The 26,464-nt window shown below is 54.4% G+C and overlaps 2 protein-coding genes across 9 annotated transcripts; one reads left to right on the top strand and one right to left on the bottom strand.

The window, feature by feature from the left end:
• The first annotated feature begins 132 nt into the window (after nt 1–132).
• Nucleotides 133–8,128, top strand: NDST2 (N-deacetylase and N-sulfotransferase 2). 5 transcript variants are annotated; one of them, XM_007478423.3, is made up of 16 exons: nt 133–535; nt 1,584–1,648; nt 2,051–2,091; nt 2,175–3,514; nt 3,734–3,821; nt 4,244–4,398; nt 4,634–4,819; nt 5,210–5,338; nt 5,451–5,633; nt 5,741–5,837; nt 6,041–6,164; nt 6,378–6,552; nt 6,699–6,869; nt 6,948–7,057; nt 7,274–7,376; nt 7,486–8,128. In XM_007478423.3, the coding sequence occupies exons 4-16, from the start codon at nt 2,510–2,512 to the stop codon at nt 7,609–7,611; spliced, it is 2,652 nt and encodes an 883-aa protein (XP_007478485.1). In that variant the 5' UTR covers nt 133–535; nt 1,584–1,648; nt 2,051–2,091; nt 2,175–2,509; the 3' UTR covers nt 7,612–8,128. The 5 variants fall into 5 exon arrangements, with proteins under 5 accessions (XP_007478485.1, XP_056675479.1, XP_016277469.1 ...); XM_007478424.3 differs by having other exon boundaries at nt 222–535; nt 4,709–4,819; XM_056819501.1 differs by lacking the exon at nt 4,244–4,398 and having other exon boundaries at nt 221–535; nt 4,605–4,819.
• Nucleotides 8,129–8,251: 123 nt separating this feature from the next.
• Nucleotides 8,252–25,134, bottom strand: ZSWIM8 (zinc finger SWIM-type containing 8). Of its 4 annotated transcripts, none has more exons than XM_016421979.2 (26): nt 24,378–25,134; nt 20,807–20,960; nt 20,544–20,638; nt 20,272–20,444; nt 19,935–20,042; nt 19,739–19,820; nt 19,426–19,546; nt 18,578–18,779; nt 17,680–17,855; nt 16,270–17,263; nt 15,725–15,856; nt 15,460–15,639; nt 15,150–15,333; nt 14,931–15,014; nt 13,817–13,941; nt 12,852–13,092; nt 12,589–12,747; nt 12,118–12,346; nt 11,621–11,910; nt 11,258–11,481; nt 10,382–10,861; nt 9,980–10,130; nt 9,687–9,881; nt 9,285–9,404; nt 8,904–9,014; nt 8,252–8,751 (listed from the first exon to the last, which is right to left on the bottom strand). In XM_016421979.2, exons 1-26 carry the CDS (start codon nt 24,580–24,582, stop codon nt 8,570–8,572), a joined length of 5,397 nt encoding a protein of 1,798 aa, XP_016277465.1. In that variant the 5' UTR covers nt 24,583–25,134; the 3' UTR covers nt 8,252–8,569. The 4 variants fall into 4 exon arrangements, with proteins under 4 accessions (XP_016277465.1, XP_016277463.1, XP_007478461.1 ...); XM_016421977.2 differs by having other exon boundaries at nt 14,931–15,029; nt 24,378–25,132; XM_007478399.3 differs by having other exon boundaries at nt 8,904–9,082; nt 24,378–25,130.
• Between the last annotated feature and the right edge of the window lie 1,330 nt (nt 25,135–26,464).

The following is a 26,464-nucleotide window of genomic DNA, read 5'->3' as shown; positions in this document are numbered from 1 at the left end:
ACCGTCTCGAAGTCTCCCCTGCACGGTGCCATGGAATGGTCTGCCCCGCCCTCATTCCCGCCCCCACCCCCATCCCTCCGGAACAATGGACTAGTCCAAACCCCCCTCTCCGGGATTGGACCGACCAGCCTCAACGCCCCGCGACGCTTCCCCTCCGTGGTCCTTGACGTCTGACGCTACGCCCGGACTGTTCCACTCTCTCAGAAAGATGGGGGAGAATCACACCCCTGGCTCCAGGGAGGAGCCGCGCGTTCAGGTACAGCATCGTGAGAGAGCCCACACGTTCCTCTAGGAGACACAGAAGGGTGCAACAGGCCAGCTCAAAACCGACGGGGCCCACTCCCGGGTCCGATCAGCAAGGCCCGCCCCCTTTGCTCCCCTGGGAAGCTGTGGTTCGGCCCGCCTGCCGCGGAGCGATCGCGGGGAGATGGCGGAGCCGCCGCGGCGGAGCCCGGATCCGGGAGAGGTGGGCGCCCGGGGGACCCGGGGACACGGCGGAGCTCGGCGACCGCGGAGACACCGCCCCGCCCGCCGGGTGAGCAGCACTCTGGGAAGCGCACCCCGTGGCTGGGCGTCCTTGGCCCGCCCCCCCTCAGGATCGTGCCCCTTCGTGGGCTGTAACCCGGAGTCCCCCGGCCCAGTGTCCTCTCACCAAGTCCCCCTCACCCCGTATTCCCCTTACTGTGTCCCCACACCCAACGTCCCCTCACTCAGCGTCCCCACATCCAGTGTCCCCTCACCCATGTCCCTACACCCAATGCCCCCCTCATCCCATGTCTGCCCAGAGTTCCTCCTAGTGCCCTTACCCAGTGTCCCCACGCCCAGTGTCTCCCTTGTTTCCCTGTCACTGTGTCCCCTTACCCCGCCCTCATCACCCCGTGTCCCCTCTCTGTCTCCTGGACGGGTGTTCCACAATGCTTCTCTAACCTAGTGGCCTAATCTGTCCCAAGTGCCCCTGTCTCTGAGCAGTTCCTGCCCCTTTGGCTCCCTGGCACCCAGTGCCCTCCCACCTCATGCCCTACTATGCTCACCCCAAGTATTCCTCCTTGGTCCCCCAAAGCCCTCCCCTGTCTGGTATGCTCTCCAAATCCCAGCCTTTTGAGCACCCCCCTCCCTGAACATCTGACCATCAGGGCCCCTTGGCCCAGGCACCCTATACCCCGCTCTGTTGCCCCAGCCTCTGTTTCCACATCCCAGGATCACAGGAGCGGTTTCCCCCAAGCATCCCCAGTCCCTCAGTGCCCCCCTTGTGGTGGCCATGTCTCCCAAAGAGGTCGCTGCCCCAGTGACTCCTCTGCCTTCCTGCACTCCTCCCCACATTTGTGCAGTGGCCAGTGAAGGCATGGCCATCCCCCAGATGCTTCTTCACTCACCTAGGAGGTGAGGGGGACTGGGCCAGAGAGCCAGATTAGCATTGATGGCCGTGCCTCCTTTTTGCCCTGCTCCACAGGCCCACCAGCTTCTCCTTCTGCCTCTCCTTGTGTTACCTGGCTCTGCCCTTTGTTGCCCCTTGGGGCCCTCCATAGGCCAGGGGAGACCAGGGAGCTGGGCCTCACACTCAGCCTATCTCTGCATTCTCCTAGGTCCCTCTCATGTGAGCTGCTCTGGGGCTGTGGTTGCCCTTCACTTTTTGCATTGAGTGGTGAAGGTGAGACCCCATTCCCTTCCCCACCCCCAGCACTGGGCACTTTGCCAAATGTTCATTGATGACCGTTAGGCTGCAGTGTTGGGTCTGTTGGCCATGTGAATAATGAGCTATGATAAGAGATAGCAGCAATAATGTGATAATAGGGGCCACCTTTTATCTGATTCTGGGCAGCTGCTTCCTGGGCATCCTTCCTTTCCCAGTAAAGAAGGCAGAGCTGTTGCTGACTGCCCATTCCTGGGCTCTTGGTAGCCCTGAGCCTAGCTTCAGTTCCCCTCCTGTTTGGACCAAGGAGCTTTTCCCTCCCCTGACCAGTGGGGCTCGGAGCTGAGCTGATGAAAATGGATCTGGACAGTGATTAGGAGCCCCTGAGGCAGGACCTCATACTGTCCTCTTTCCACACAGAAGCTTGTTTTCAGAAGACAAATCATCCACTGAAGCAGGAGGTGAGTTGGGACCAGGCCAAGGATGGGCTAGAGAGACCAGAACAAGGAGAGTCTAGCCTTAGCCCTTCCTTTGTGTCCTGCAGGTGATAGCACCAGAGCCACGGAGCTTGGGCTGCCCACTGATGCCTGTGTGAGAAGCCCAGCCAGTGCCTGCAGGGAGCATTGGCAAGCCTTGCAGCCCAGAACCATGGGCCAAGGACCATGGTGACGTGAGGCTAATGGAGCATGCCCGGCCCCCCCCTTGGTCTTTCCTCACCTGTACTAAGGGAGCTCTTTTCTACCTCTTCACTCCTCCAGAGAGCTGATCTCTGCTTCCTCTTTGAGAGAGCCTCTCTCTTCTGTCTTGCCCTGTTCCCCACCAGCTCCAGGGCCTCTTCCTTACCCTCCCCAAGAACCTCAGTGCCCTCCTTCCCACGCCATGCTCCAGCTGTGGAGAGTGGTACGTCCAGCCCGGCAGCTGGAGCTGCATCGCCTGGTGTTGCTGCTTATTGCCTTCAGCCTGGCCTCTATGGCCTTCCTGGCCTACTATGTGTCAACCACCCCCAAGGCCAAGGAGCCCCTGCCCCTGCCCCTGGGTGACTGCAGCAGCAGTGGGGCAGCTGGGCCTGGGCCAGCCCGACCCCCAGCTCCACCTTGGCCTCCCCGGCCCTCAGAAACAGCTCGCACCGAGCCTGTGGTGCTGGTGTTTGTGGAAAGTGTATACTCGCAGCTTGGTCAGGAAATTGTGGCCATCTTGGAATCCAGCCGTTTTCGATATAGCACAGAACTAGCCCCTGGCCGGGGAGATATGCCCACGCTGACTGAACGTGCCAGGGGTCGATACGCCCTTGTTGTCTATGAGAACCTGCTTAAATACGTCAACCTGGATGCTTGGAGCCGTGAGCTCTTGGACCGATACTGCGTGGAATACGGGGTGGGCATCATTGGCTTTTTCCGTGCCCACGAGCACAGCCTGCTCAGCGCCCAGCTCAAAGGCTTTCCTCTCTTCCTACATTCCAATCTGGGGCTGCGCGACTATCAGGTGAACCCTGCTGCCCCCCTGCTGCATCTCACTCGGCCTAGTCGTTTAGAACCTGGGCCCCTGCCTGGGGAGGACTGGACAGTCTTCCAGTCCAACCACAGCACGTACGAGCCGGTGCTGCTGGCCAGCCCTCGCCTGGCTGAGGCCTCTGCCCTGGGCCCGGTGCCCCGCCGCGCCCGCCTGCCCACGGTGGTACAGGACCTGGGCTTGCATGATGGCATCCAGCGGGTGCTTTTTGGCCACAGCCTCACCTTCTGGCTTCACAAACTAGTCTTTGTGGATGCTGTCGCCTACCTCACTGGGAAGCGCCTCTGCCTCGCCCTCGATCGCTATATCCTGGTGGACATTGATGATATTTTTGTGGGCAAGGAAGGCACCCGGATGAAGGTGGCTGATGTTGAGGTTAGTCTCCCTTCCCTTTTCACGCACTACCCCCTTGCTGCTTTGGGAGAGATTCGTCCATCCCCCTCCCCGCCCCCATCCCCATTACCTTCCTTGACTTGTTAACCCAGAGGTTTCCAGAAACTGGTTCATTCCCTGCTCTTCCCTGGCCACGGCAGGACCACTTTGTGCTTCTTCCAGATCCTATGGAGCTTTTTTTTTTCTGCTTGCTTTCACCAGGCCCTGCTCACCACACAGAGCAAACTCAGGGCGTTGGTCCCCAACTTTACTTTCAATTTGGGCTTCTCGGGCAAGTTCTACCATACAGGTGAGTTACATTCCCCAAGTTCTCCAGGGCACCCACTGCTGTAGGCTCTTAACCCCTTCACTGCCTTGCTTTCTGGGATCAAATGAATGTGGCTAGTGTGGGGACTGGAGATGAATGGTGGTGCTCAGGGCCAAGCAGGCAACAGGAGTCAATAGAAAATTCATCTTCATGGTCAGTCAGTAAACATTTTCAAGTACCTACTAGGTGCCATTCAGCACACATTGCTCTGGGGATGAGGAGTGCGGGAACTAGGAGTCCTGGTTAGTAGGTGCTAAGTATTCATAAGCTAGGGTTCAAAGGCCCATCGTTCATCAGACATGGTCCCCATCCACCACAGCACAGAGAAGGGCCGGAGTGAGGATGGGAAGTAACAGTCACTGCTCATCAGGTGGCTTGTTATAGTAGTCAGTCTGTGGCCACAGGGACAGAGGAGGAGGATGCAGGGGACGACATGCTCCTGAGGCATCGCAAGGAGTTCTGGTGGTTTCCCCATATGTGGAGCCATATGCAGCCCCACCTGTTCCACAATCGCTCTGTGCTGGCTGACCAGATGCGACTCAACAAACAGTTTGCTCTGGTGAGAGCCCCTGGATGCCTTCCACACAGCCCCTCCCAGCCATACCTCTCTTCACTTCCTGGGCATCCCTTTAGTGGAACATCCTTCCTCTCCCTCTCCCCACAACCACCCTCCCCTTATGTCTTCCTCGAGGTCTCTTTTCCCAATTTTTCTTCCTGGCATGGTATCCCCATCCCTTCCACCCCTCTACTCCCCAACCTCCCTAGTCCCAGATGAGAGTCTGTGCCATTCCCAGGAGCATGGGATCCCCACGGATCTGGGGTATGCAGTGGCTCCCCACCACTCGGGCGTGTACCCCATCCACACACAGCTCTATGAGGCCTGGAAATCTGTATGGGGAATCCAGGTGACCAGCACTGAAGAATATCCCCACCTCCGCCCTGCACGCTACCGGAGAGGCTTTATTCACAATGGCATCATGGTGAGGGACCTTCTAACCTAAGTCTGAACTAAACCCCATCCATCACCAATGTGTCCTCTGGCCCCTTGTCCATATAGGGGCAGCAAGGTGGCTTAGTGGATAGAGAGCTGATCTGGAGACAAAAGATCCTGGGTTCAAATCTTAGACATTTCCTGGCTCTGTGACCCTGGGCAAGTCACTTAACCCCAATGCTTATCCCTTCCCACTCTTCTGCCTTAGAATTGATACTTAGTAATGATTCTAAGATAGAGGTTAAGGGTTTCAAAAAATGTGAATGCATGTCTCAGAGCCTCTGCTTCCCCATTTCCCTGGTCCTTAGCATTTCACTTCCACCGCCATGTTCTGCCCAGTTAACCCCAGCCGTCCCTATTCCTTCCCTCCCTTCACTAGGTCCTGCCTCGACAGACATGTGGTCTCTTCACTCACACCATCTTCTACAATGAGTATCCTGGTGGTTCTCGAGAGCTAGACCGGAGCATCCGTGGTGGGGAGCTCTTCCTGACTGTTCTGCTTAACCCGGTATAGGGGGAGAGGCCTGAGCCGATTGGGGTGGGAATAGGGGCTCTCTCCAAATCTGATTGTCAGGTTTGGGCCGAGGTTCCCCTTATATGACGTGGGGCTCCCCATGCAGATCAGCATCTTCATGACCCATCTGTCTAACTATGGGAATGACCGGCTGGGCCTGTACACTTTTGAGAGCCTGGTGCGCTTCCTGCAGTGCTGGACCCGGCTGCGCCTGCAGACTCTGCCCCCGGCCCCCCTGGCCCAAAAGTACTTTGACCTCTTCCCTCAGGAACGCAGTCCGCTCTGGCAGGTCAGCCCGCTTGGGGGGTGCTAGGGTTGGCTAGAAACTTAATGGAAGGAGAGCAGCGAGGAGGGAAGGAAGGTCACGTGAGTCTTGGTCTCTTCCCCTCTTCTCAGAACCCCTGTGATGATAAGAGACACAAAGACATCTGGTCCAAGGAGAAGACGTGTGACCGGCTCCCCAAGTTCCTCATTGTGGGGCCCCAGAAGACGGGTGAGGACAGGCAAGGGACTGGCTTAAGTCACAGCTGTCGGTCCCTAGCCCTCTGTCCAGCCTCCCCGTGCTCCCTCCTAGAGCCTGTCGGCATCTGCTCTCACTTTGTGCTCTCTTCTCCCTTCCCTGGGGTTGAGAGAAGGAAAGACAAATCCCAGAGAGAAGCTGTCCCTGCACTGAACACTCCTCCCTGTCTCTCATAGGGACCACGGCTGTCCACTTCTTCCTGAGCCTACACCCCGCTGTGACCAGCAGCTTCCCCAGTTCCAGCACCTTTGAGGAGATCCAGTTCTTCAATGGCCCCAATTACTACAAGGGTATCGATTGGTGAGAGGGGGACCCCCTCGGACCAGTCCTTCATCGTGAACCCCTTTCCTTCTCGTTTTCCCATCCATGTCTAAAGTAGGTAGCACAGTGGCGGGCACACAGTAGGTATTTACAAGTGCTTGCTGATTGAGTCCCTTCACATCACGAGGCCTCCTGAATTATCTCCTAGCTTTCTCTACTGTTCTGCTCTTTGACCTCAAGTCTTTGGCCCAGGTACATGGACTTTTTCCCAGTCCCCTCCAATGCCAGCACTGACTTCCTGTTTGAGAAAAGCGCCACCTATTTTGACTCGGAGGTTGTGCCACGTCGAGGAGCGGCCCTTTTGCCCCGTGCTAAGATCATCACAGTACTGACCAATCCTGCTGACCGGGCCTACTCCTGGTACCAGGTAAGTCTGAGGGGGGTGGCCAGGATCCTTGAAGGGAAGCCAGAGGAAGAACGGGGAAGTTATCTTGGAGAGGAAGCATAAGGGCACAACGTGTGTTTCTGGGGTAAATGTCATCCACCGTCATCCACACCGTCCACTTTTTCCAGCATCAACGAGCACATGGCGACCCTATGGCCCTGAACCACACCTTCTACCAAGTGATCTCAGCCCCGGCCCAGGCTCCTCCTGCACTGAGGGCCCTGCAGAATCGCTGCCTCATCCCTGGCTACTATTCCACTCATCTGCAGCGCTGGCTCACCTATTACCCCTCTGGGCAGGTAGAGCCCTTCTCCTGCCCTCCCCTGCCCCCAGGCCAGAGCAAGGCCTGCACTTCCGTCCCTCTCCCTCTGCCCCAGGTGCTGATCGTGGATGGACAGGAGTTGCGCACAAACCCAGCAGCTTCCATGGAAAGCATCCAGAAGTTCCTGGGTGTCACCCCCGTTCTCAACTACACAAGAAGCCTCAGGTGGGACGGGTGGGGACAGCTGGGGTGATGTGCTGAGCTTATAGATCCACCTACAAGAAAGAGGATGTATCTGAAGAGGCTCAGGCAAAGAGGCCCATGTCTGGGAGGGACCATGTCTGGGGCAGCTCTCTAGGGTGGGGAGGGGGAAATGTTTGTCTTTGTAGGGGCTGGCATTCCTTCCCTCCAAGTCACCTGTTTGCTTCTCCTGCTAAGCAGGTTTGATGAGGGGAAGGGATTCTGGTGCCAGGGGCTAGAGGGTGGCAAGACACGATGCCTGGGCAAGAGCAAAGGACGGAGGTACCCAGACATGGACCCTGAGGTGAGCGCCTAGGGTAGGAGATTCCCCCTGCAACCATCTCTTAGCTTCTGCCCTGTCTCTTAGCATGTCTGACTTTTCTCTTTCTTCCCACCCCCCACCCCCTCATCAGTCCCGCCTTCTTCTGGTTGACTTTTTCCGGGACCACAATCTGGAATTGTCTAAACTGCTGAGTCGACTCGGGCAGCCATTGCCTTCTTGGCTTCAGGAGGAGCTTCAGCGTTCGGGCCTGGGCTGACCATCCAGCCCCATGGATATCCTATAGGAGGTCCCTTGAGGCCAGAAGAGCAACAGGGACACCAAACTAGCCCAGTCACTCTCCCTTCTATCTCAGTGCCGTCGGGCAGGGCCTGAGTGGGCAAGGAGGAGAATTGGGGCCTGGCTTTTTTCCTACAACCTTTAAGCCCTTATGAAGGGACCCACTTGTTTATCCTTTCTGGGGCCCAAGGCCCAACCCAATCAGGATCCTTCCATTTACGGGGAGGAAGGATAAACTGGCAGGTGGACAGTTGGGAAGAGATCATCTCGAATGACTGCCAGCCCACATTCCCAGCAACACATCTCTAGTTTCCTCAGAGGAGGCAGCCTCCGAGATCATGCAGGTTCTCTTGCTTTTATGAACCCTTCAGTCAAAGGGCTCACCCTGCAGTCTGGCCTCCCTATGTCATTCACATTGAATGGGGATGAGGTCAGAGAGCGGCTCCTGGAGCTGAGAACAAGGCTAGAAAGATCCTTAATAAACATCATTATTTTTCTGTTGTCTTGTCCATCTTGATTTTGGGGCAGGAAGTTAAGTCCTGGGACACCCTGCTACTTACTTGCCGAGGGGATTAGAGTTCTCATCGACCTCACAATTAAGGAATAGAGAAGCCCAGACAGATGAGTAAAAAAGGAGTTTATATATTTATAAATGCCAAATAAATATCAGAGGCTGCCCGGCACCCCCTCCCAAGCAGAGCTGCCTCCTCCCCCCCTCCCCAACCCCACTGGCTCTTGGGCCTGGAGGCAGCATGTTCCCAGCCTGCCCCACAACCCAAGGCTCAGCCACAAATGTCCTAAAGTGACCGATGGTCTGGATTACAGGGGACCCCACCCCCAAGAGCCAAACTGTCCAGCTGGTTAGGGGTCCCCCATCTGTGGGATGGGTTCTGGGAGGGGGAAAGGGAGGCCAGGCTCAAGGGGAGAAGGTGGTCATGTCAAGCGAGACACGCTGCCACAGCTCCTTGGTCTGCTTGCTGCGTTTGAGGTTCTGCAGAATGTCGTTGAACTGCATCATGCCCATAGGGGTCAGGCAGAAGGCGCTGCGGGCGCCGCGGATTGTGTTCACAAAGTCGTCGTAGTCGGCGGGGGTCAGGTGGATCAGGCGGTGGTGGATGTACTGAAATGGGGTGGGGTGCAGACATTGAAGCTCAAGGGATGGAGGCCCTGCTCTGCTCCACTCCATGGAGAATACTGTGTGCCCTGTGGCTCTCCCCCTTTGCACCTGTGCTGACCCTTAAATTCCTCCTCCCCCAACCCCTGGGCTTTCACCTGCATGTATGCCTGCTGGCACCGTTGGACCAGCTGGTGGAAGGCTGGGGTGCGCAGGTGGGTATGCGCATGGGCAGGGTTCAGCCGCTGCAACGTCTCCGTGACGATCTCCTGTAGCACAAATGGGCTCAGCACCCCCTTGGCTGCCCCCATACAGAACTGGTGCACGTAGTTCACTCCTGGGGGGCAGGGGGGAGGGGCATGAGACCAAGGCAGACACCCCTGCTCTGGGGGCCTAGCTGCCATTTCTTAACTCTAGGTCTAACAGCCCCTCTTTGCCCACCCCATAAGCACAGGATTCAATTCTGGCCTACGGCTATAAAGGCGGTTTGGAGCTAGATAGAGGGGAGGGTCGAGAAGAGGTTTAGGAAGAGGTGTTACCCAGCTTAGCTGCTAGCCCCAGCAACCATTTGACATCCTCGGTATAGGGAGGGCTACGAGAGAAGTTGTTGGGGTGATCATTGTGTGCCCGTCGGCCTAACATCTCCAGTGCCAGCATTCCTAGAGAACATGGGCAGAAGCATAAGAGAAGATGGCGAGCTGGGAATGTGCCATGCCCACTATTAAGGGTACCCCTACCCCATGAGTACAGAGCATATTGGGCAAGGGCAACGAAGAAGAGTGATAGCTGGAGAAAAGTGCTCTGTGTGAAGTGGAGAAAGGGCCAAGGGATGTCTATGGGTCCCACCATCAATATATCGGGCGGGCGGGTAGTGCCACATGAAAGCTGGGGGCCCCACAGGAGGCAACAAGGTAGGGGGAGAATCTGGGGATCCATCTCACCAACTCTATAGGCAGCGTGCAAGTGATGCAGACTCTGGGTGCCAACAGGCTGGCTGTGCGTCTCCTCCTCCGGAGGGGGAAAACTCCCACTTACCAGGGAGCTCGACTGGGTACTTATGGTGGACATTGAGTTGCCCTGAATGGCAGGATAGGAGGAGCTTTGATGGATGCTGCTGGGAGTATGGACATTGTTCACTGCAGGGAGGAAGGAGCAGAGTAGGGCATTCAGAGCCCAGAAGAGCCCACCCGGCCTCCATCCTCACCCTGCCCCATGCCCCGGGTCCCTCACTCACTGGTAGGTAGTGGGAGTCCTGATTCAGTGTGGTAGGGATGCACCGTTATGGGCGCCATGGAAGGGACGGGGAAGGATACTGCTGTGGCAGCAAGGGAGGACGGTGTCACTGAGTAGGGATACTGAGGACCCAGGAATGCATGGTGCACACCCTGCAGATGGAAGATGGGAAAAACCAGGCCATGTTGGCACAGTACTCTCACTGTAGAGTGTCATTTCCCCAAATGCCTAAAGCCCCCTCTTCACAGCTGGAGGTCCTCCCCCAATTCCAAAGCCCAAGGAGGGCCTCTTCCCCCAAGAGAGCCCTGAACACACTATCAGAGTCCCCTCATCATCGCCTCCCAAAGGGCCCCAAGCCTCCTCTCCTCTCCCTTCCCTTCCCTCCCCTTGGTTCTTGTCTCACCTGTGGGTATGCAGAGCTGGGCACAGGAAAAACAGCAGGCCGAGGCATATGGGGCAAGGGGTGACCAGGGTGGGTAAGGTACTGGGGGTTGCAGGGCAGGTGGGGCTGCAGAGTGGTATAGGGGTGCAAGCCAGTGGAGTGGCCATGTCCCAGGCCAGGCCCTGGGTACAAACTGGACCCCACTGAAATGACCGGTACCACTGTAGCTGCTGCCGTCACTGCCGCTGCTGACACTGTGACTGCCTCGGTCCCCGGTCCGCCACGGCCCTCGGGCAGCGCCCGCCCAGCCTCCCCCGATGCCCGGGCCCCACTGGCACTGCAGCCTGTGGCACCCTCACGTGGTGTGGCTGAGCCTCCCACCGTCTGCTCATAAAGCCAGAACCACTGGTGGGCGACTTCGAACAACACTTCAGGGTACACACCCCCACCCTTGGCTGCCTCCTCCACGGCCATGCACGCCTTCTCCAGCATGAGGTTATCCTGGAAGGGCAGAGGCAGAAGGGAGAAGCCTCAGCCAAAAGCCTCTCTCCTGCCCTGCTGGGGCCCAGCTCTGGGAGCAGCTCGAGCACGGAGCAGGTGCTCAGGGAAGCGCTCCCCGCCTGGCAGGAGTCCTCGGGTCGAGGGTCTCGGCCCTGGCTGGGCCACTCGCTCCCCGGCTGAATGAGGGGCCGATCCCATGGCCTTTAGGCATGTGACTCTCCTGTTGTGAAGACGGCTGCACTCCCCCCACACCCTGCCTATTTCACGGGGCTGCTGGGAGAACCAACTGCGACAATGGAGAGAAGCAATCTCCCACATGAGGAGCACCTGACCCCCGTGGGGCACTGCCAGAGGATGAGGGAGCGGCCCCCTCCCACTGCCGCCGGACATGCATACCTGCTCCTTGCACTGTACCAAAGCTCGCTGGATCTCGTTGGGGTTCAGGGCGTGGGCGTGGGGTAGGCAGCTCAAAGCCAACTCGGCCGCTGCCCTCACCATGTTGGAGTCCCGTGCCCGTGAAGCCCGGTCAGCCAGGGAAGCAACTTCAGGGGGTGTGAGATGCCCATCCCAGCACTCCACCAGGATGGTCAGCGCTGCACTCCCAATCTCCATTGCTTGGCCTGTGGGGTGGGGACCAGGATAAAGTGGAGAGGATGGGCACCGCCTCCTGCACCAGAATGGGAGTGTCCTCTGCCAGTAAAAACCCTCCCCATCCTTCTTGTTCCCCCGTCGGGGCAGAGACGTCGGTGTCACATTTACCTGTGATCCAGGAAACGTGGGAAGAGTAGGTCCGAGAGAGCCAATTGGGTGAGACGAAATTGTGTAGACCCAGAGCATAAAGTCCGATCTCGAAGGCGCAAAGATGCAGATTTCGGTGGGGGCCCTGGTGGCCCCCTGACGAAGACGGGTGGGTAAAGATGGAGGTGCTGCTGTTTCCTCCGGCCTTGATCAACACTGTTTTTGCCAACTCAAAGTAGAAATGCGCAGCTGCCTCTGATGGCTGGTTGGGTACATGGGGGGCATGGCTCTCTGGGCGACGGCCCTTGTACCTGAGGGGCAGCACAGACGGGAAGGACAAGAGAGGCCGGGGATCAGAGGAAACAAAAGGTAACATGAATCTGACCTCGGGATGAAGGCTGCTTCTGCCAAGGAAGATCTAGGCCTTCAATGGTGTGAGGAGTAGAGACGGATGACCCCCGAGAACAGAGGCCAGCACCTGGGGCCAAAGTGAACAAGATCAGCCCTCTCCCACTCACCTGCCAACCTCGGCTGTCTTGGCCCGGGCACCCCCACTTGCACTGGCACGGCGGCTGCCACTGGAGGAGGAGGAGCCCAGAGAGTCGGAGGATGAGCTGCTGATGCTGTCGCTGTCCTGACCCCGGCCCCAGGAGGTGGGGGCCCAGCCCCCCCGCAGTGGCCTTCGGCTCAGGGTTGGGGAGCTGTCCGATGTCGTCTCGGGGGCACTGCTGTCAATGCTGGCCATGCCTAATCCCCCAGACAGCAGTCAGTCCCCAGCCAGCGGGGAAGAAGGGAGAACCCAATGGATGGGAACTCCCAGATCTGACCCCTGGGTGGGTGCTGAAACCCTATAACTCAGTCTGGGACCCATCTCAGTCTAGGGACCTACTTCAGGGAGAGTACCCCCCAGTGTCCCACCCCAGGAAGAGCCCTCAATTCAGGACAAGCCCCTTCTCCCTGCCACACCCAACCCCTGGGGCCCCTCGTACCTGTGTGCTTCTTCTTGGGCCGTCCTGGGGACCCCCAGCCCCGCCCATTGTAGCCTCCTCGGCTGCCAAGTGCCAAGCGACTTGGAACCTTCCCCTCTGGTTTGGGGGCCACGGCAGCCTCAGGTGGGGGGCCCTCACAAGGGGAACGCGGGGAGCTCTCTAGGCAAGGGAGCAATAAATTATCAGACAGAGCCAAGGGGAAGAGGTTGACATGGGCTTTACGCCACTGATTACCACCCCTGCCCAGGTCCCCCACCTCTCACCAGCCACAGTCTTCTCTGTGAAGCCCTCAGCTGGGTCTGGATTGACCCCAGCCACAGCCCCTGGCTGGGCACCCCCTGCCGAGCCTGGAGGCAGTGGCTGCAGGGCTCCCCCCGCAGCAGGGGCCCCATGCTTAGATGGGGACCTCTGGCTTGATGTAGCCGGGCGGCTGGATGAGTAGAAAGAACTCAGGGTCTGCGGCTTGTGTGTCTGACTCTCCCGGTCCAGGAGCTTGTCCAAGATCTAGGGGAGAAAGGCAGTGAAAGGGTCTTCCCCAAACTTCTGGTCTGCCATTCCACATTCTCCTCCCCCACTCCAAAAAGCTTAAGGCAGCTTCTTCTAGGAATTCATCAATCCACACCTGCTCCCTGTAAAGCACTTGTGCTCAGGTCTTAGGAGCCAGAGGAAGGGACTCGCTCACAGTCTCAGCACCGGTGGATGTCAGGGGGCAGAACCAGAACCCAGGCATTCCTAGGGTAGAGGCCCGCGCTCTCGGGAATACATAGCAGGCCAGGCTAGTAATGGAGGGAATCAGGAAAAATCTCATGGAAATAGCACCTGGGCTGAACTTGGATGAACATGAAGGACTCTGGAGGGGAAGGAGAGGTGGAGGGAGTGCATTCCAGGAAGCCATCTACAACGATTACATCAAAAGGTGCTTAGGTCAGGCTCAGACTCAAGACATTTTGATACCCAGCCCCTTCAACACTAGGCTGGCACCGGGCTGGGCACAAAAGAAGTCTCAACAGAGGTGGTAAATGAATGGATTATTTCCCTCTCCCCTCGCCAACACCATGGGTGAATCCAACTTTCTTCTTGTCCCTGGCAATGTCTTCTCTTCTCCCTACCTGCCTCCTCCAGCCAGGGTCTCAGACCTGGGGACCCCTTGGAGAGCAGAAGGAGGAGGTGATTAGCTCCTCACTCCATGCCTCTTGGGCCCAGTGCCCCTGCCCATCCGGCCCCTCACCTTCTTGAGCTTGGCCTGGTCATCCTTGTAGGTGATCATCAGTGCCAGAGCCAGGTCCCCCTTCTCCCGGCGTGTGCCCTCACACAGGAGAGGATGCTCAGCTTCACTCACGGTTGTCTTCATGCCTAGAGGGTCAGGCAGGGCTACATGATGGCTGTGACAGCAGACACACCAAGGCCCTCCCAGCTTGCTTGCTTTTTTGTTATGACTCCCAAAGGCCCAAGGGAATGTCCTTTCAGGACAGGGAAGAGGCCAAGCAGGACAATGAGATTCAACCAAGTTCCCAGGGGATGGCATGAGGAACTGAATACTGTTTTCCTTTCATCCTTTGCAAGGACGAGAGGCCATCAGATCCTGCTCCTAGCCACAAGACGTCTTAAAACACTGCCTCGCTTTTGAGGTCCTTCATTCTGGGCCCAGGGCATCCCACCACCTTTGCTCACCTCCTCCCTTTTCTAGGAATATGTCTTGTGCTCCTGGGAACCTTTGGTCCCTCCCTGCTCTAGTTGTCTTCTCTACTCGGCCTTTTCCAAGGCCTAGCTTACATCTCACCTCCTCCTCGAAGCCACCTCATGCGTGGACAGTGCACTAAGCCTGGCCTTTGTTCTGTTTTTTTATCTCTAGAGTGGGGCCAGCAACACTCTGACTACCTACCTCACAGAAATGCTGTGATCCAGAACTTTATAAACCTTAAAATACAATTAAGATGTGCACTATTCTGTCTACACATTCTAGGCCAAGGCTGCACTGTTCCCTCCCTCATCTCCTAGGTCATCAAGATCATCTGAGCTGAATTATACGAGGTCTTACATTCGCTGGTTGTTTCATGTGAGCATGTCTTGTCTCTAAACTATTTGGGGGGAATATGCTATGTCTCATACTTCTGGATTAGTCAGAGCATAGAGGAGGTCTTAGCCTGGGGTTCATGAACTTAAAAAAAAAGGATAATGACATTTTCTTATCATTGGTTTCTTTTGGATTTAATTCATTCAAAGATACTCATTCTGAGTAGGGTCCCTAGATCCACCAGAGAGGGCCATTTCATAAGAGGTGAAGCCCTGAAGCCAGGCTGGACACCCACATGTCCAATAGTCACCGACTGACCCAGACTTACCCAGGGCAGCAACAGCCGCTTCGAACCCTAGCTCTTCATCTCCAGGCATTTCATTGTTCCAGTTTCGGCTAGGAGGTCGGGAACCTGTGGGAGAAACGACTGTGGGGAGGGGGAGAGGAGAAACAGTAGCAGGAAACACAAGTCAGGAAGGCAAGAGGGCCAGGAAAAAAGGACAGTGAGATCTTTGCCCAGCTGCTTGACCGCCCCCCCTTTATGTACCTGGGGTGCAGAGCACATCAAAGATGAAGCTGGCCAAGATGAGGGGCAGCACTGGCCGGTAATCACACAAGGTCCCCTCCCGGAGTTCCTCTGCCCGGCATCGCATGGTGCTCATCTCATTCACACCCAGAGGGATCTTCTTCAACAAAGCAGCCACTTCTGATTCCTGGTAGGCCAGCTTCACCTGGGAGATGAGAAACCAGATGAACACCTCCCTAGAGGCTCCTCACCAGAACTAACATCTCACGGTCTTCCCTCCAAGGCCTTAGCAAAAACTGACAAGTTTCAAAGGGGATGAAACAGCTCTGACCTCCAAGGCCTTTGTAGAAGCTGGAGGCCGCTGCAGCTCCAAGGCAAACATGCCAATGCGGAAGGCCAGGTTGTGATGCTCCGGTCGCTCACCCAACACAGTCAGGAGGAAGGCCGCCTTGGTCAAAGTGTTGGTAGCCACCCAAGTTTGTCGACTTGTGGATACTTTGTTCTTCTTACCCTAACGTTGAGTCAAAATGTGATGATCACGTCTGACTCATTTGATTCAAGGGAACATGGGGGTGTGAGAGGGAAGAGTATGCTACCTTGGCTGGAGGTGGTTCCACCTTGAGGTCAGGAGGGTTGGCCAAAAGGTCCTGTGCAAGCTCCACAGTGAGTCGAGAGGCCTCACTGCTATAGCCATGGGCATGTAGTGCCTCAGCACAGGCAAAAAGTACCTGGACAGAGAAGGACATGGGATGGTGGAGGTGTGAGAAAAAGAGAGCCAGTTCCATTAGCTTTCTAAGGCTGAGTGAAGAGGCTGGAGTGCAGAACATCAGTCAGAGAACTGAGAATGTGAGGTTCAAATTCTGACTGCCAATGACTACTTGGGCAAACCTCTTAATTTCCCTGTGTTTCAGTTTCCTCATCTATAAAATAATGGCATTAGACTAGAGGCCCTCTAAAGTTCCTTTCAGCTCTGAATCTACAACATCTGCAAAAATGGAGAGAAAATGCTCACTTCCTATTAGTGTTGAAGGGGGACAAGGACCTTTGTAAAGCACTCGGAAACTCAAACATGCGTATTCTGAACATCACACACACAAAGAATCCCCCCAAACACCCTCCACCTCCCCTGTCCTTGCCTTACCTCCATCCGGCTCTCCTGTTTCAGTGGCTTGAGCCCAGCAAACAGGTCCTGTTCCTCCCCAGCACCCACCTCGGGCTTCTCTTCCTCACCCCCGGTCCCATCCTGGGCATTCAGGTAATACACCTGGTAGTCATCATCCTCTTCCCCAGCTCCAGGGGCCATGTCTTTAGGTTTAGGGGGGCATCCACCACTCTCATCTGTGGATGGGAGGTCATCCTGGGTAGTTCCTTCCCCAGGGAGCAGGCCTGGTAGGCTGGAGGGGGCAACTGGGGGCTCAGGCCCCTCTGAGAAGTAAACACCACCATCTTCTTCATAGGCATCAGGAGGTTCAGAGTGGAAGGTGGGGGGACTTAGAGGGGTAGTGGGGGCAAGTCCATGGGGTGGGCTCTCAGGAAAGCCCCCAAAGGTGCTGGCCTCTGCCCCCAGAGCCAGGCTGCTCCCATCATCCAAGCTCATCTCTGCCAGGTCAGGTTCCAGGGAGCTGTCTTCACTGCTCAGCCGACGTTTGCCCCCGCCACTCACTGGGCCTTTGCCACCACACCCTCCACCCTGGAGCTTTGCCTTGCCTCCACCTAGACCCTGCTTGTGTGAAGACTTATCTCCTCCCTCAGCTGAAGGGCGGCGGGGGCCACGTTGGGACTGGGGAACCCCCTCACCTGACCCCTTGCGCTTGGCCCCTGGCTCTTTAGGTCTAACTGAAGGGTCTGGTGGGGGTGGCCGGGGCTGGTCCCCAGCTTCATCAGGGCCCCCGGAGCGGGGAGGGCCAGACCGAGGTGGAAGGGTTCGTGACCAGCAGAGAGCCAGTTTTCGGTCAGAGCCACTGTAGGTAACGCCAGGGAGTGGGTAGGCCTCTTCCCAGCTGAAATCGCAGGCCTCCACAGCAGGGCGGAAACCTGGGAATAGTCGCTCCAAGGCTTTCTTGTGCTGACCCCGCTTGACATTCTCAATCACCTTCAGGTGCCACTGGCGCAGCTGGGCACACAGGTCCCGGCGACTGTGGGGACAGAAGCAATAGGATGCTGGGGGCAGCCCCATCCCACCAACAAGTGAGGAGAAGAAAGAAGGACAGAGAAAAGTTGGGGGGGGGGGAGGGGAGGCAGCACAAAAAGCCGGTGGTTCCCAAAGTCACAACAGTCTTCCAACCAGCAGTAGAGAACAGAGGTGCTAGGGCAGAGAAAATCTGGGAATGAGCAAGACAGCCAAGGTCAAACAGGGTGACTCCTATATTCCTAAGTACAAGGGATCAGTACTCCCTACAACCCAGGACCTTCCTACTTCTGGGCCTAGACTCTAGGTGTCTGGGAGAAAGCCAGGGTGGGGTCCCTTGCAAATAGCCTATATACTCAAGTTAAATGAGGATTTTGTGGGGGTGTCTTACGTAGAGGTACCAGTACAAGAGAGCTGACTCACCGCTGTGGGCTAATTGAGGGGTCGAGCACAGCCAACCTCCACAGAGTGACCATCTCATCACACATGCTTGCACATGCGTGGGCAGCCACCTCTGTCTGCCCATTACTTCGGCCTGTATGTCCACTGGCACTGCTGTGGGAAGCTGACGTTCGAACACTGTACCACCAGCCTGTGATCTGAGGAGGGAAAGGCGGGGGAGGGAAGGGGGGCAGGGGTTAGTTTGCTACAAGGGACCTGAGGGGATGAGCAAGACCCTGACCCCCGCCCTGGGGAGGATGCTCTGCCTCCAGCCTGGGATCTCTAAATGAAGAGTGGAGTATTACTGGGTTCTAAAAAAATGATCAAGGGGACCGTTTCAGAGAAACCTGGGAGACTAGTATGATCTGATGCAAAGTGAGCAGAACCAGAAGAACAATGTACACAGTTACAGCCACGTTGCAACGAGAATCAACTGTGAAAGACTTAGGAACTCTGATCAACACAATGACCAACCACAATTCCAAAGGACTCATGTTGAAACATGCTAACCACCTCCAGATAGAGGAGTGAGGGACTCAGTGTAGATTGAAGCATACATTCTTTTCCTTCTTTCTTTTGTTTCATTTCATTTCTTTTCATTTTGAACATGGCTAATGCAGGAATTTGTTTTGGATGGCTATACAGATTGGTAATGGGCTTTGTTTTTCTTTCCTTCTCAATGAGTGGGGGAGGGAGAGAATTTGGAACTGAAAATAAAATGACATTGGAAAAACAGTGAATAGTGGCATTAGAAAAAACTGGAAAACTTTAGGGCCCCATCTCAGAAGAACCCCAACAAGGAGGGAGCCACAGATCTTCTCCATCGCCTACCTGGGCCTGGGAGATGCCAGGACTGGGAGGAAGAGAGGGCCAGGGTTACCTGCTCATAGGTGAGACACTGGTCCGTAAGGATCTCCAACAGCGGAGCGGCATTGCTATCTCTCCTTTTGAACATTTCACGCACAATACTCAGCAGGTTCCAGACACCTTCAGGTTCTCGCCCGCGAAGAGGACGCAGGAGACACGCCCATTCAGCAGCTGCTGGGGGCTCCGTTGATGACAAATACATTGAGTTTACATCACTGTAGAAGGAGAAAGGGAGCAGAAGGAAACCAAAAGAGGCTAAGTTGTGGGTCAGAGGAAGTACAAAGTGAAAGGTTTATGACCCTATAGGGCCTGGACGCAGGAATGTGGTAGTCAAGGGGAATGAACTTGAGCCCTTAGAAAGAATAACCCCACATTCTACCTATTTTATAATTAATCTGTGAAGACAATGATGGGAAAACGACTGGGGGTGGGGCTAGAAAGCGCCTGCTATGTTCTAGGCTCTGTGCTAAGCACTTTACAAATATCTCATTTCATTTTTATAACACTTAGATATTTAGGTGCTTTTATTATCCCCACTTTATAGGAAACAGGCAGACAAGAAGTTAAGTGACTTGTCCACAGTCCTACAGTTAATGTCTGAGACTGGATTTGAATTCAGATCTTCCTGACTCCAGGCCCAGGGCTCTACCCCACCAAAATGTCATGGGGACCTTGTAAATGTAAAGAGGATCACTACCCCAAAACCTACCACTTGAGTTAAAAAAGGTGGATAGGCCAGACATCAGAAGGGCACAAATCTGGTAAGCAGTCTTAACGCAAGAGCCACAGAAGCTCACCGCCCTCCACTTTAACCCCAAACCAACAGCCCATTGCACTTTTTAGCCAGAGGACAAGGGTTACCTGAAGACGACTGGGGAGGGGCCGCAGAATTTGTGCAGGGTCTTTTTGATGTTCTCACTGAGCGTAGACTCATCTAGGTACCAGGTACTCTGGTCAGAAGCTGAAGGACCTGCAGTGGGGTCTAGGGACAAAAGGTCATAGCTAAGACACTGGTCCAAAAGGAGCTCCAGTGGAGTGTGGCGTGGCTACTGCATGTACAGTACTCGGCAGGCAGACTCCAGGCCAATCTACAAATGTGGGCACTGGACCCCACTCTACTCGATCCCCCAACCCCATCTCCTGTCTGCCCTTTTTACTATATGACTTCACTTACCTGGGGCCCCACACACAGTATTGATGGCAGTAGACTGGGAGGACAGGAGCTCATCCAGGAGGCGCTGCGCTGTGGGAAGGATCTTGGGGTAGAAGGGGCAAGGACAGAGAAAGAGATGATGGTGAGCCTACAAAAGCATGGACCAGACAGATATCGTAGGCAGTAAGGATCCCAAGGCTGGGGAAGAGCCACTGACCTGCTGAGGGAGCTCACTGATGAGATACTGAGCAAACTTCTGGAGCTGATCCCTCTGGAGCCGAGACAAAGATTCTGAGACAGGAGCCCGAAGGCAGACTGCTGAAGCCTGCATAGAAGACACAAGACCCATTGGGAGAAAGCAGTAAGAGTTCTGTGAGGTCAAAATAGAGATGGTCTAGGCTTCAGGGTTATAGAAAGAGGTAAAGTTCTATTTCCTGAAGGTACCAGCTAGAGAAGGTAAAATGAATAAGCTGGGGTTGAAGGTAGGAAAGGGGTCAAAGAGAAGGTCCTATGAGGGAGTCGGGGGAAGGGGGGCAGTTGGAGAGGGCTCTCACGTTGTGAATCCGGAAGAGGCAAAGTGCCACTACATGGGTGCACCACTTGGCGCCAGCCCCACAGGTGCAGCTGCAGGAGGTGACCCGGCATCGGTCAAACATCACGGCCACATTGTATGCACCCTTAGGGGGAACCATCTGAGGGGGCACCACTGTGGCACTCAGGTGAAACCCTGCCAGGACAAGGAGGGAGGGGAGCATGAGTTACAGGGAGGGCGGTTGGGCCATGGCTTCCCAGCCCTGCCCCCCCAAAACCCAACACTTGTCCATACCTATTTGTAGCGGGTCCTTAACAGCCCTCATTCGGAACAGCTGTTCCCCACGCTGGAATTCATCCGCACTGCCATTAGCCAGGCACGAATAGAGCCTGAGAGGAGGGGGAGGGACACAAATGCGACTCAACAGAATCCCCCATTAACAGAGCCCAGCAAGCACAGCCCCAGATATGGCATCTTTCTGGCACTGGGAATAGGTTTCAGATGGCCATGTGCAGCTCTTCCCCCCCCAGCCCTTTGGTTCTTTCCCCTGTCAGTACCGTATGTCCTCTTCATTCTCAGGGAAGCTCCAGAAGGCAATTCGGAGTTGTAGCTGCTCAGGCACAGGGGGGTAAACTTTCTCCACCACTTCAAATGGGATGTGGAATGCCACCTGCTTTGCCGACAGCTCCACCAAGGGGATCACCAGGCCATCTGCCAAGAGTGGGTGGAGGAGGGAAGGGCTATGAACATTCTCATCCATTTTCGGGCACAGCACTAACTCATGTCCTGACCCTCCTCTCCTAACTCTACCTTTGGGAAATGTCTGTGATTTGCCCCCATGGAAAAAGAGAGGAAGAGATCTGGGTCTGTCATATAAAGAAGGCAGACAAAATCTCACAGATTATATTGTCTCAAAGCCTTGTTCACCCAAGGGAGAAAAGAATTCCCACCCCATATTTCATCCCCTCTACAATGGGGGCCAGGGGTCACACCAGAGGTCTTCCCTGGAAATCTCAAGCCCAGGACGGTCTTCTTTCAATGATCCTCCTCACATTAATTCACAATTACTGCAACCTGTAAAAACTTGGTTGTGCCTATTCAGATACAGTGCTACTCCTTAGTCTAGATTTTCCATTTCTTAGTACTTGTTTTCTGTCCCTCCCTTCCAAAGTTGCCTTTTACAGAAGAACAGTCCAAAGGGAAGGCTCTAGGAGGGATGAAGCAGCCTGGAGGGAATGGACTACTTTTTGGTAGAACTGAGTGAGCCTCTGCTGCCCACCATACATCAGAGCTAAGAAAACAACAGGTCACCCCAGGGGAAACCAAGGAAGAGTAATCTCTGTTGTCAGGGCCAGAGTTCTTGGAGTTGGAGGTAGGAAAAGTCCTAGGGTCACCACTCCAGATGAATCCTCATTCCACACTCACCAAAGGCAAAAGCTAGGCAAAGGCATAATGCTGTAGCTCTATTTTTGGCCATATTTCCAATAAGTTTGCAGTCCTCTCCCTCAATCCTGGGGCTGTAACATTAACCTTTCTGTCTTTACCCAGGCTCCTACCCAAGAGGGCCTCATGGCCTGGACTTTGGTCCACTAGGGGGAAGTGGAGGGTGTGGCAAAACTGCATTATAAGGGATGGAGAAGTGACAAGAAGGAGGAATAGTTGGCCACACAGGGGGCCCCAGAAGGGTTTTCAAAAGTCTATGCACACAGCCATGTGCTGTCTCTCCTAAGCTAAAGTTGGATCATTACTGTGCCTAGAGATGACATGAGTAGATTATTTTCTGTTCCAGGGGAGCATGCCAGAAATCCCTACTGGGAGGCTGTTTTGTTGATGTCCCATTTTCCAAAAGAGTTATCAAGGAAACAATAGCTACCAATTGATTGCAAAGAAAGAAATAATCCAGTTTTGGTAGGCACCTACAAAAAAAAAATGGACTGGGAAGAGGACAAAGGGGTCACTGGATCAGAGTTAGAACTGAAAAAGACCTTAAAAGTCATCTGGTCCAATTGCTTCATTTTACAGATAAGGAAAGGGTCATTAAAGGATTTGCCCGAGTTTTAGAGGTGATCTAAGAAGCTGAACCAAGGCCCAAATCCAGCTTTCCCCACTCTTTCTAGGGTACCACAGCAATGACAGCAATCTCAAAATTCAAATCTGGGACTAAGGAGAAAGGATTTGAAATTTTCGTATCAATGAAAGCATAAATTTGGGAGTTAGTGAAGGATGGTGTAGGTAAGAATCCAAGGACTATATTCCATATTAATAAAGCAATTAACATAAAGTGTTATGATTGAGAACTAAATATACACTTAAATACACTGAATTACATAAAAGTGAACACAAGGTTGTGAATTATTTCAATTTTTTTTGAAAGGCAATAAGGAATTGCATTAAGTTACAAAAATGTTCATATCTTATATATCCCATATTATTAGCATTATGTTTATATCCTAAACGTACTAGTGTTGGGAATAATGGGGAAGGAGAAAATGTTGGAAGGGAAGGCCTATCTATAAAAAAAAATGGCCCAAACGTCAAGAAATAAAGTATACACCCAAACTTTGTGGGGTTTTTGGGGGGGAGGGGATGAATATATAATAGCATATCAATGTAATGAAGCATTATTGCACTATAGAAATAAAAACATGAGGAATTCAAAGGAATATGGAAAAGACATTTGAAGATTGTGAGGAAAGCACACTTCCAAAATCTATACAACTGTGTTAAAGAACACGAAAATATACAAAATCTAAAATACATTAGGAAATCTTGCTAAAGTTAAGTTAGTCCACAGTTTTTGTTTCTTTAAACAAACAGTAAACAAAACAAGCTCCATGTAGAAACATACTGGAGTGTTTCTACTTACTTTTGTTATTGTTCATGTATTGGAATGCTTATAGAAAGCACATGAAGAAAATAAATCTAAGAGGTGTTTTTGGAAAACATGGCTCAAAGAGAACAAAAAGAAAACAATCACAACTAAATCCTACTTCTCAATTGCCCAGTATGGAGATTCTGGGAACAGATTCTTTCCAGGCCCATTGGATATACCTTGAAGGAGCAGGGATTTTGAGATTTGTGTGAGATCTGGTCAAATTCACAATGTTGAAAAGGAGCCCTTCTAGCCAACCACGCCCAAATCACTTGGAGTGTTCCTGACTATTTCTGAAAGTTCCAAAAAGGCTCATTTAAGAGAAAAAGACTGGAAAGGTGTCTCAGGGAAAACAGATTAGTTTCAGATTCTGTAAGAGAGTCTACCATGTATTAGGCGTGTGTACCCCAGCCCCAAGTAATTAAACAATCACTCTTCCTCTCCAGACCTCAAACAAGTAGAACCTCAGAATCTATTATCCTGGTCTTAGTCCCTGTCAACCCTATATGGGCTGACACCTCTCTGAAAACAGCAGCCTCCACCTTCCTAAAACAAAGCTGGGGTCTGAGTCAAACCTTGACAGATCACTTCCCCCTTATGCCCCACTCCTCACACCCCAAGGCCAGGAGTAACGCTCCATCATTCTCCTGACTCAATCCAGTTTAAGGCCCTCCCAGTTTGGAATTGGGGTTCCTGAAATACTATGTCCAGGAGCCTCAAGCCAGGGCTCGACCACGGTGGGCCAGTCCTCTTCCTATCAGAGCTCTCTTTGAAGTCTATTTTTTCATCTGTGGGGTGACCTCCACAGATCCCTCCCAACCCACTGACCTCGACCTCGGGTCGAGCTGTCACCTTCGCCTCCCCCCCCCCCGTTCCCTTTCCAGGGTTCCCCCCTTATTTTGACACCAGCTTTCCTACTCGCCCCAATTTTGTTCTTCCCCAACGGGGCTTGGTGCGTGTCGGAGGGTCCCCCCCAGGGCCCCAGGACAAAAGCCCATCGACTTGGTAGCGCTCCCGGAGGTCTACACTGGCCAAGCACTCGGGCTCGGTACGTGAGCACACAGATCCCCCGTGTTCCAGGGCCCGCTCCTAGGAGAGGGGGCCGGGGGGGGGGGGGTGGGCAGCGACGCGTGCCTGCGTGGCCGCCTTGCTTGCCTGCGAGGGAGCGAACAAAGTGTCCCGGACTGGGCTCGGCCAAAGCTGCCCGCCCGACCGCCCTCCCAAGCGTGCGCGCGCCGTCGGCGTCCCCAGCTCACCTCGGCTGCGGCCCCCGCCGCCCCCGCCGCCGCCGCCACCGGTGGGGGAGTTGGGCCCCGCAGACTGCTTGCGCCATCCCCGCCAGTTCTGGCACAGGCTCTCGGCCTCTGAGATAAACGAGCAGAGCGAGTCCTCCTCGAAGCGGTCCGAATCCTCGAACGAGAAGCGCTCGCCGTCCTCCCACTCGGCGAACATCAGCTCCATGGGGCCCGCGCCACCCGCGCCCGGCTCCTCCCCCGCGGGGCCCGGGGGGCAGCCGGGGCCTCGGCGGCGGCCGGCCGACGACGGAGGAGGAGAGGCCCGGACGGGCCTCGGGGGCGAGCCGGCTCGGGGGGAGGGCCGGGCGCTCGGGGCTGCCGGGCCGGCCTCCAGGGTCAGGCCCAGGCCCTGGCCGCGCTCAGGAAGGGGCCGCGCCTCAGCGCCGGGCGCACGCACGGGGCCGGGCTCGCGGACTCAGGGACCGGGACCCGCCGCCGCCGCCGCCGCCACCGGGGCCTCCCAGCAGCCGCGGCGCCGCCTCCCCCATCAGCTGATCCGCACTTCCGGCCGCGCCGGCCACTTCCACTTCCGCCTCGTCCGGGCTGTGGAGTCGCTCTTCCCTAGTGGGCCCGGGTGTGTGTGGAACTAATTCTGGCTACAAAGGTTTCGTCTCCTACTTTCCCACCTTCTCCTGCCACCTTATCCCCTTCACGCGGCACGTTAGAAACGGGCTCCCCAAAACTTGGCTGTGACCCTGGATTCCTGAACTGGGCGGGGGCTGGGGGCGTGAAGAACCGCTATGCATGCTGGGAATCGTAGGCTTCGAACTGGCAGCTCGGGAATCTCCAGGATCTTTGTGCTCCTCCGTCCCCTGCATCGCGTGGCCTTCTGGGAGTCGTAGTCCAGGGTCTTGGAGTTCGAAAACAATGATACGAGTACGGCTGGGAGAGAAGTTTGGAGTTCCTGAGATCTTCGAGCATAGCCACCCCCTTTTTGACCCGCGGGCTCGTAACGTGAAACATCCCATTAGCCCCTCGGCTAAGTGCCGAAATCGTGTCCCCATAAGAATTAGTGGAGGTCCTCTCCATGCTGTCAGAAAATTTTCCCAAGCTGGGTAGACAGCTCTCGCTGTCAGCCAATAACGTTTACTAAACACAAGCTAATATGCAGGGCATTGGGAGAACAAAAAAGGATATGAGAATCCCTGCTCTCAGAGTTCGGTCTAGTGGAAGAAACAACTCGCAAACTATTACAAACAAGTAACTGTTTGCTTCAGTTTTCTCTTCTATAAAATGGGAATTATAATAGCACCTAAAAGCTCAGCACAGTGATGGGAAAGTAGAAGGTGCTTATTCCTTTCCCCTGATGAAGAAAGATATATTAATATTGCACCGTTGCCAGAAATAATTTTATTATTAATCTTTTTTATTATTACTCTATAACCAGGCAGTTCTAGGTGTCCAAACTGGGAAAGTTTCCCATGCCCTCCAATATGGCTCTACCCTAAAGGGATTTTAGGCGCAAAGATTTCTTCCCTGTGTAATCAGTATCTTAACACCTTGAATGCAAAAGGGGGACTGCCCTTAAATGGTTCAAAGTGCTTATCATTTCACATGAGTAGAGGCCAAAATCTTTTCTGCTGAGTTTTTTCAGTTAGATTCATAACCCCATTTGGGGTTTTCTTAAGATCTTTGGAATGCCATTTCCTTCATTTGACAGATAAGGAAACTCTGGCAGAGGTTTAAGTGACTTGCCCAGGGTCACACAGTACCAGTCTGGGGCCAGATTTGAACTCATGAAGAGGAGCCTTCCCGATTCCTAGTCCACTTTGCCACCTAGTTGCCCCTAATCTTATCTGGACAAGAGTTAAGTTTGACTTTCATCCCTAATCTATTCCTCTGAGACAGGCCTTAACTTTTGTTCTACTTTCTTCCTAAAAAGTATAGAATGGGCTTTTAGACCAGAAAAATATTTTTTAATATGGCCAGTTTTACTAAAAGGATGCCAACTCTGCTAAACTTAACTGCTTGCTGTCTCCTACCTCTGAACCAGGCTTCAAGTGGATTTCTTCCCTCTATACTGAAATTCTTTCCCTCCCCTCAAGACC

The sequence above is a fragment of the Monodelphis domestica genome, chromosome 1 (assembly GCF_027887165.1).
Source record: "Monodelphis domestica isolate mMonDom1 chromosome 1, mMonDom1.pri, whole genome shotgun sequence".
In the NCBI taxonomy this organism is placed as follows: Eukaryota; Metazoa; Chordata; class Mammalia; order Didelphimorphia; family Didelphidae; genus Monodelphis; species Monodelphis domestica.
Note: the sequence above shows the minus strand (reverse complement) of the source record. Positions and strands in the feature narration are given on the sequence as shown.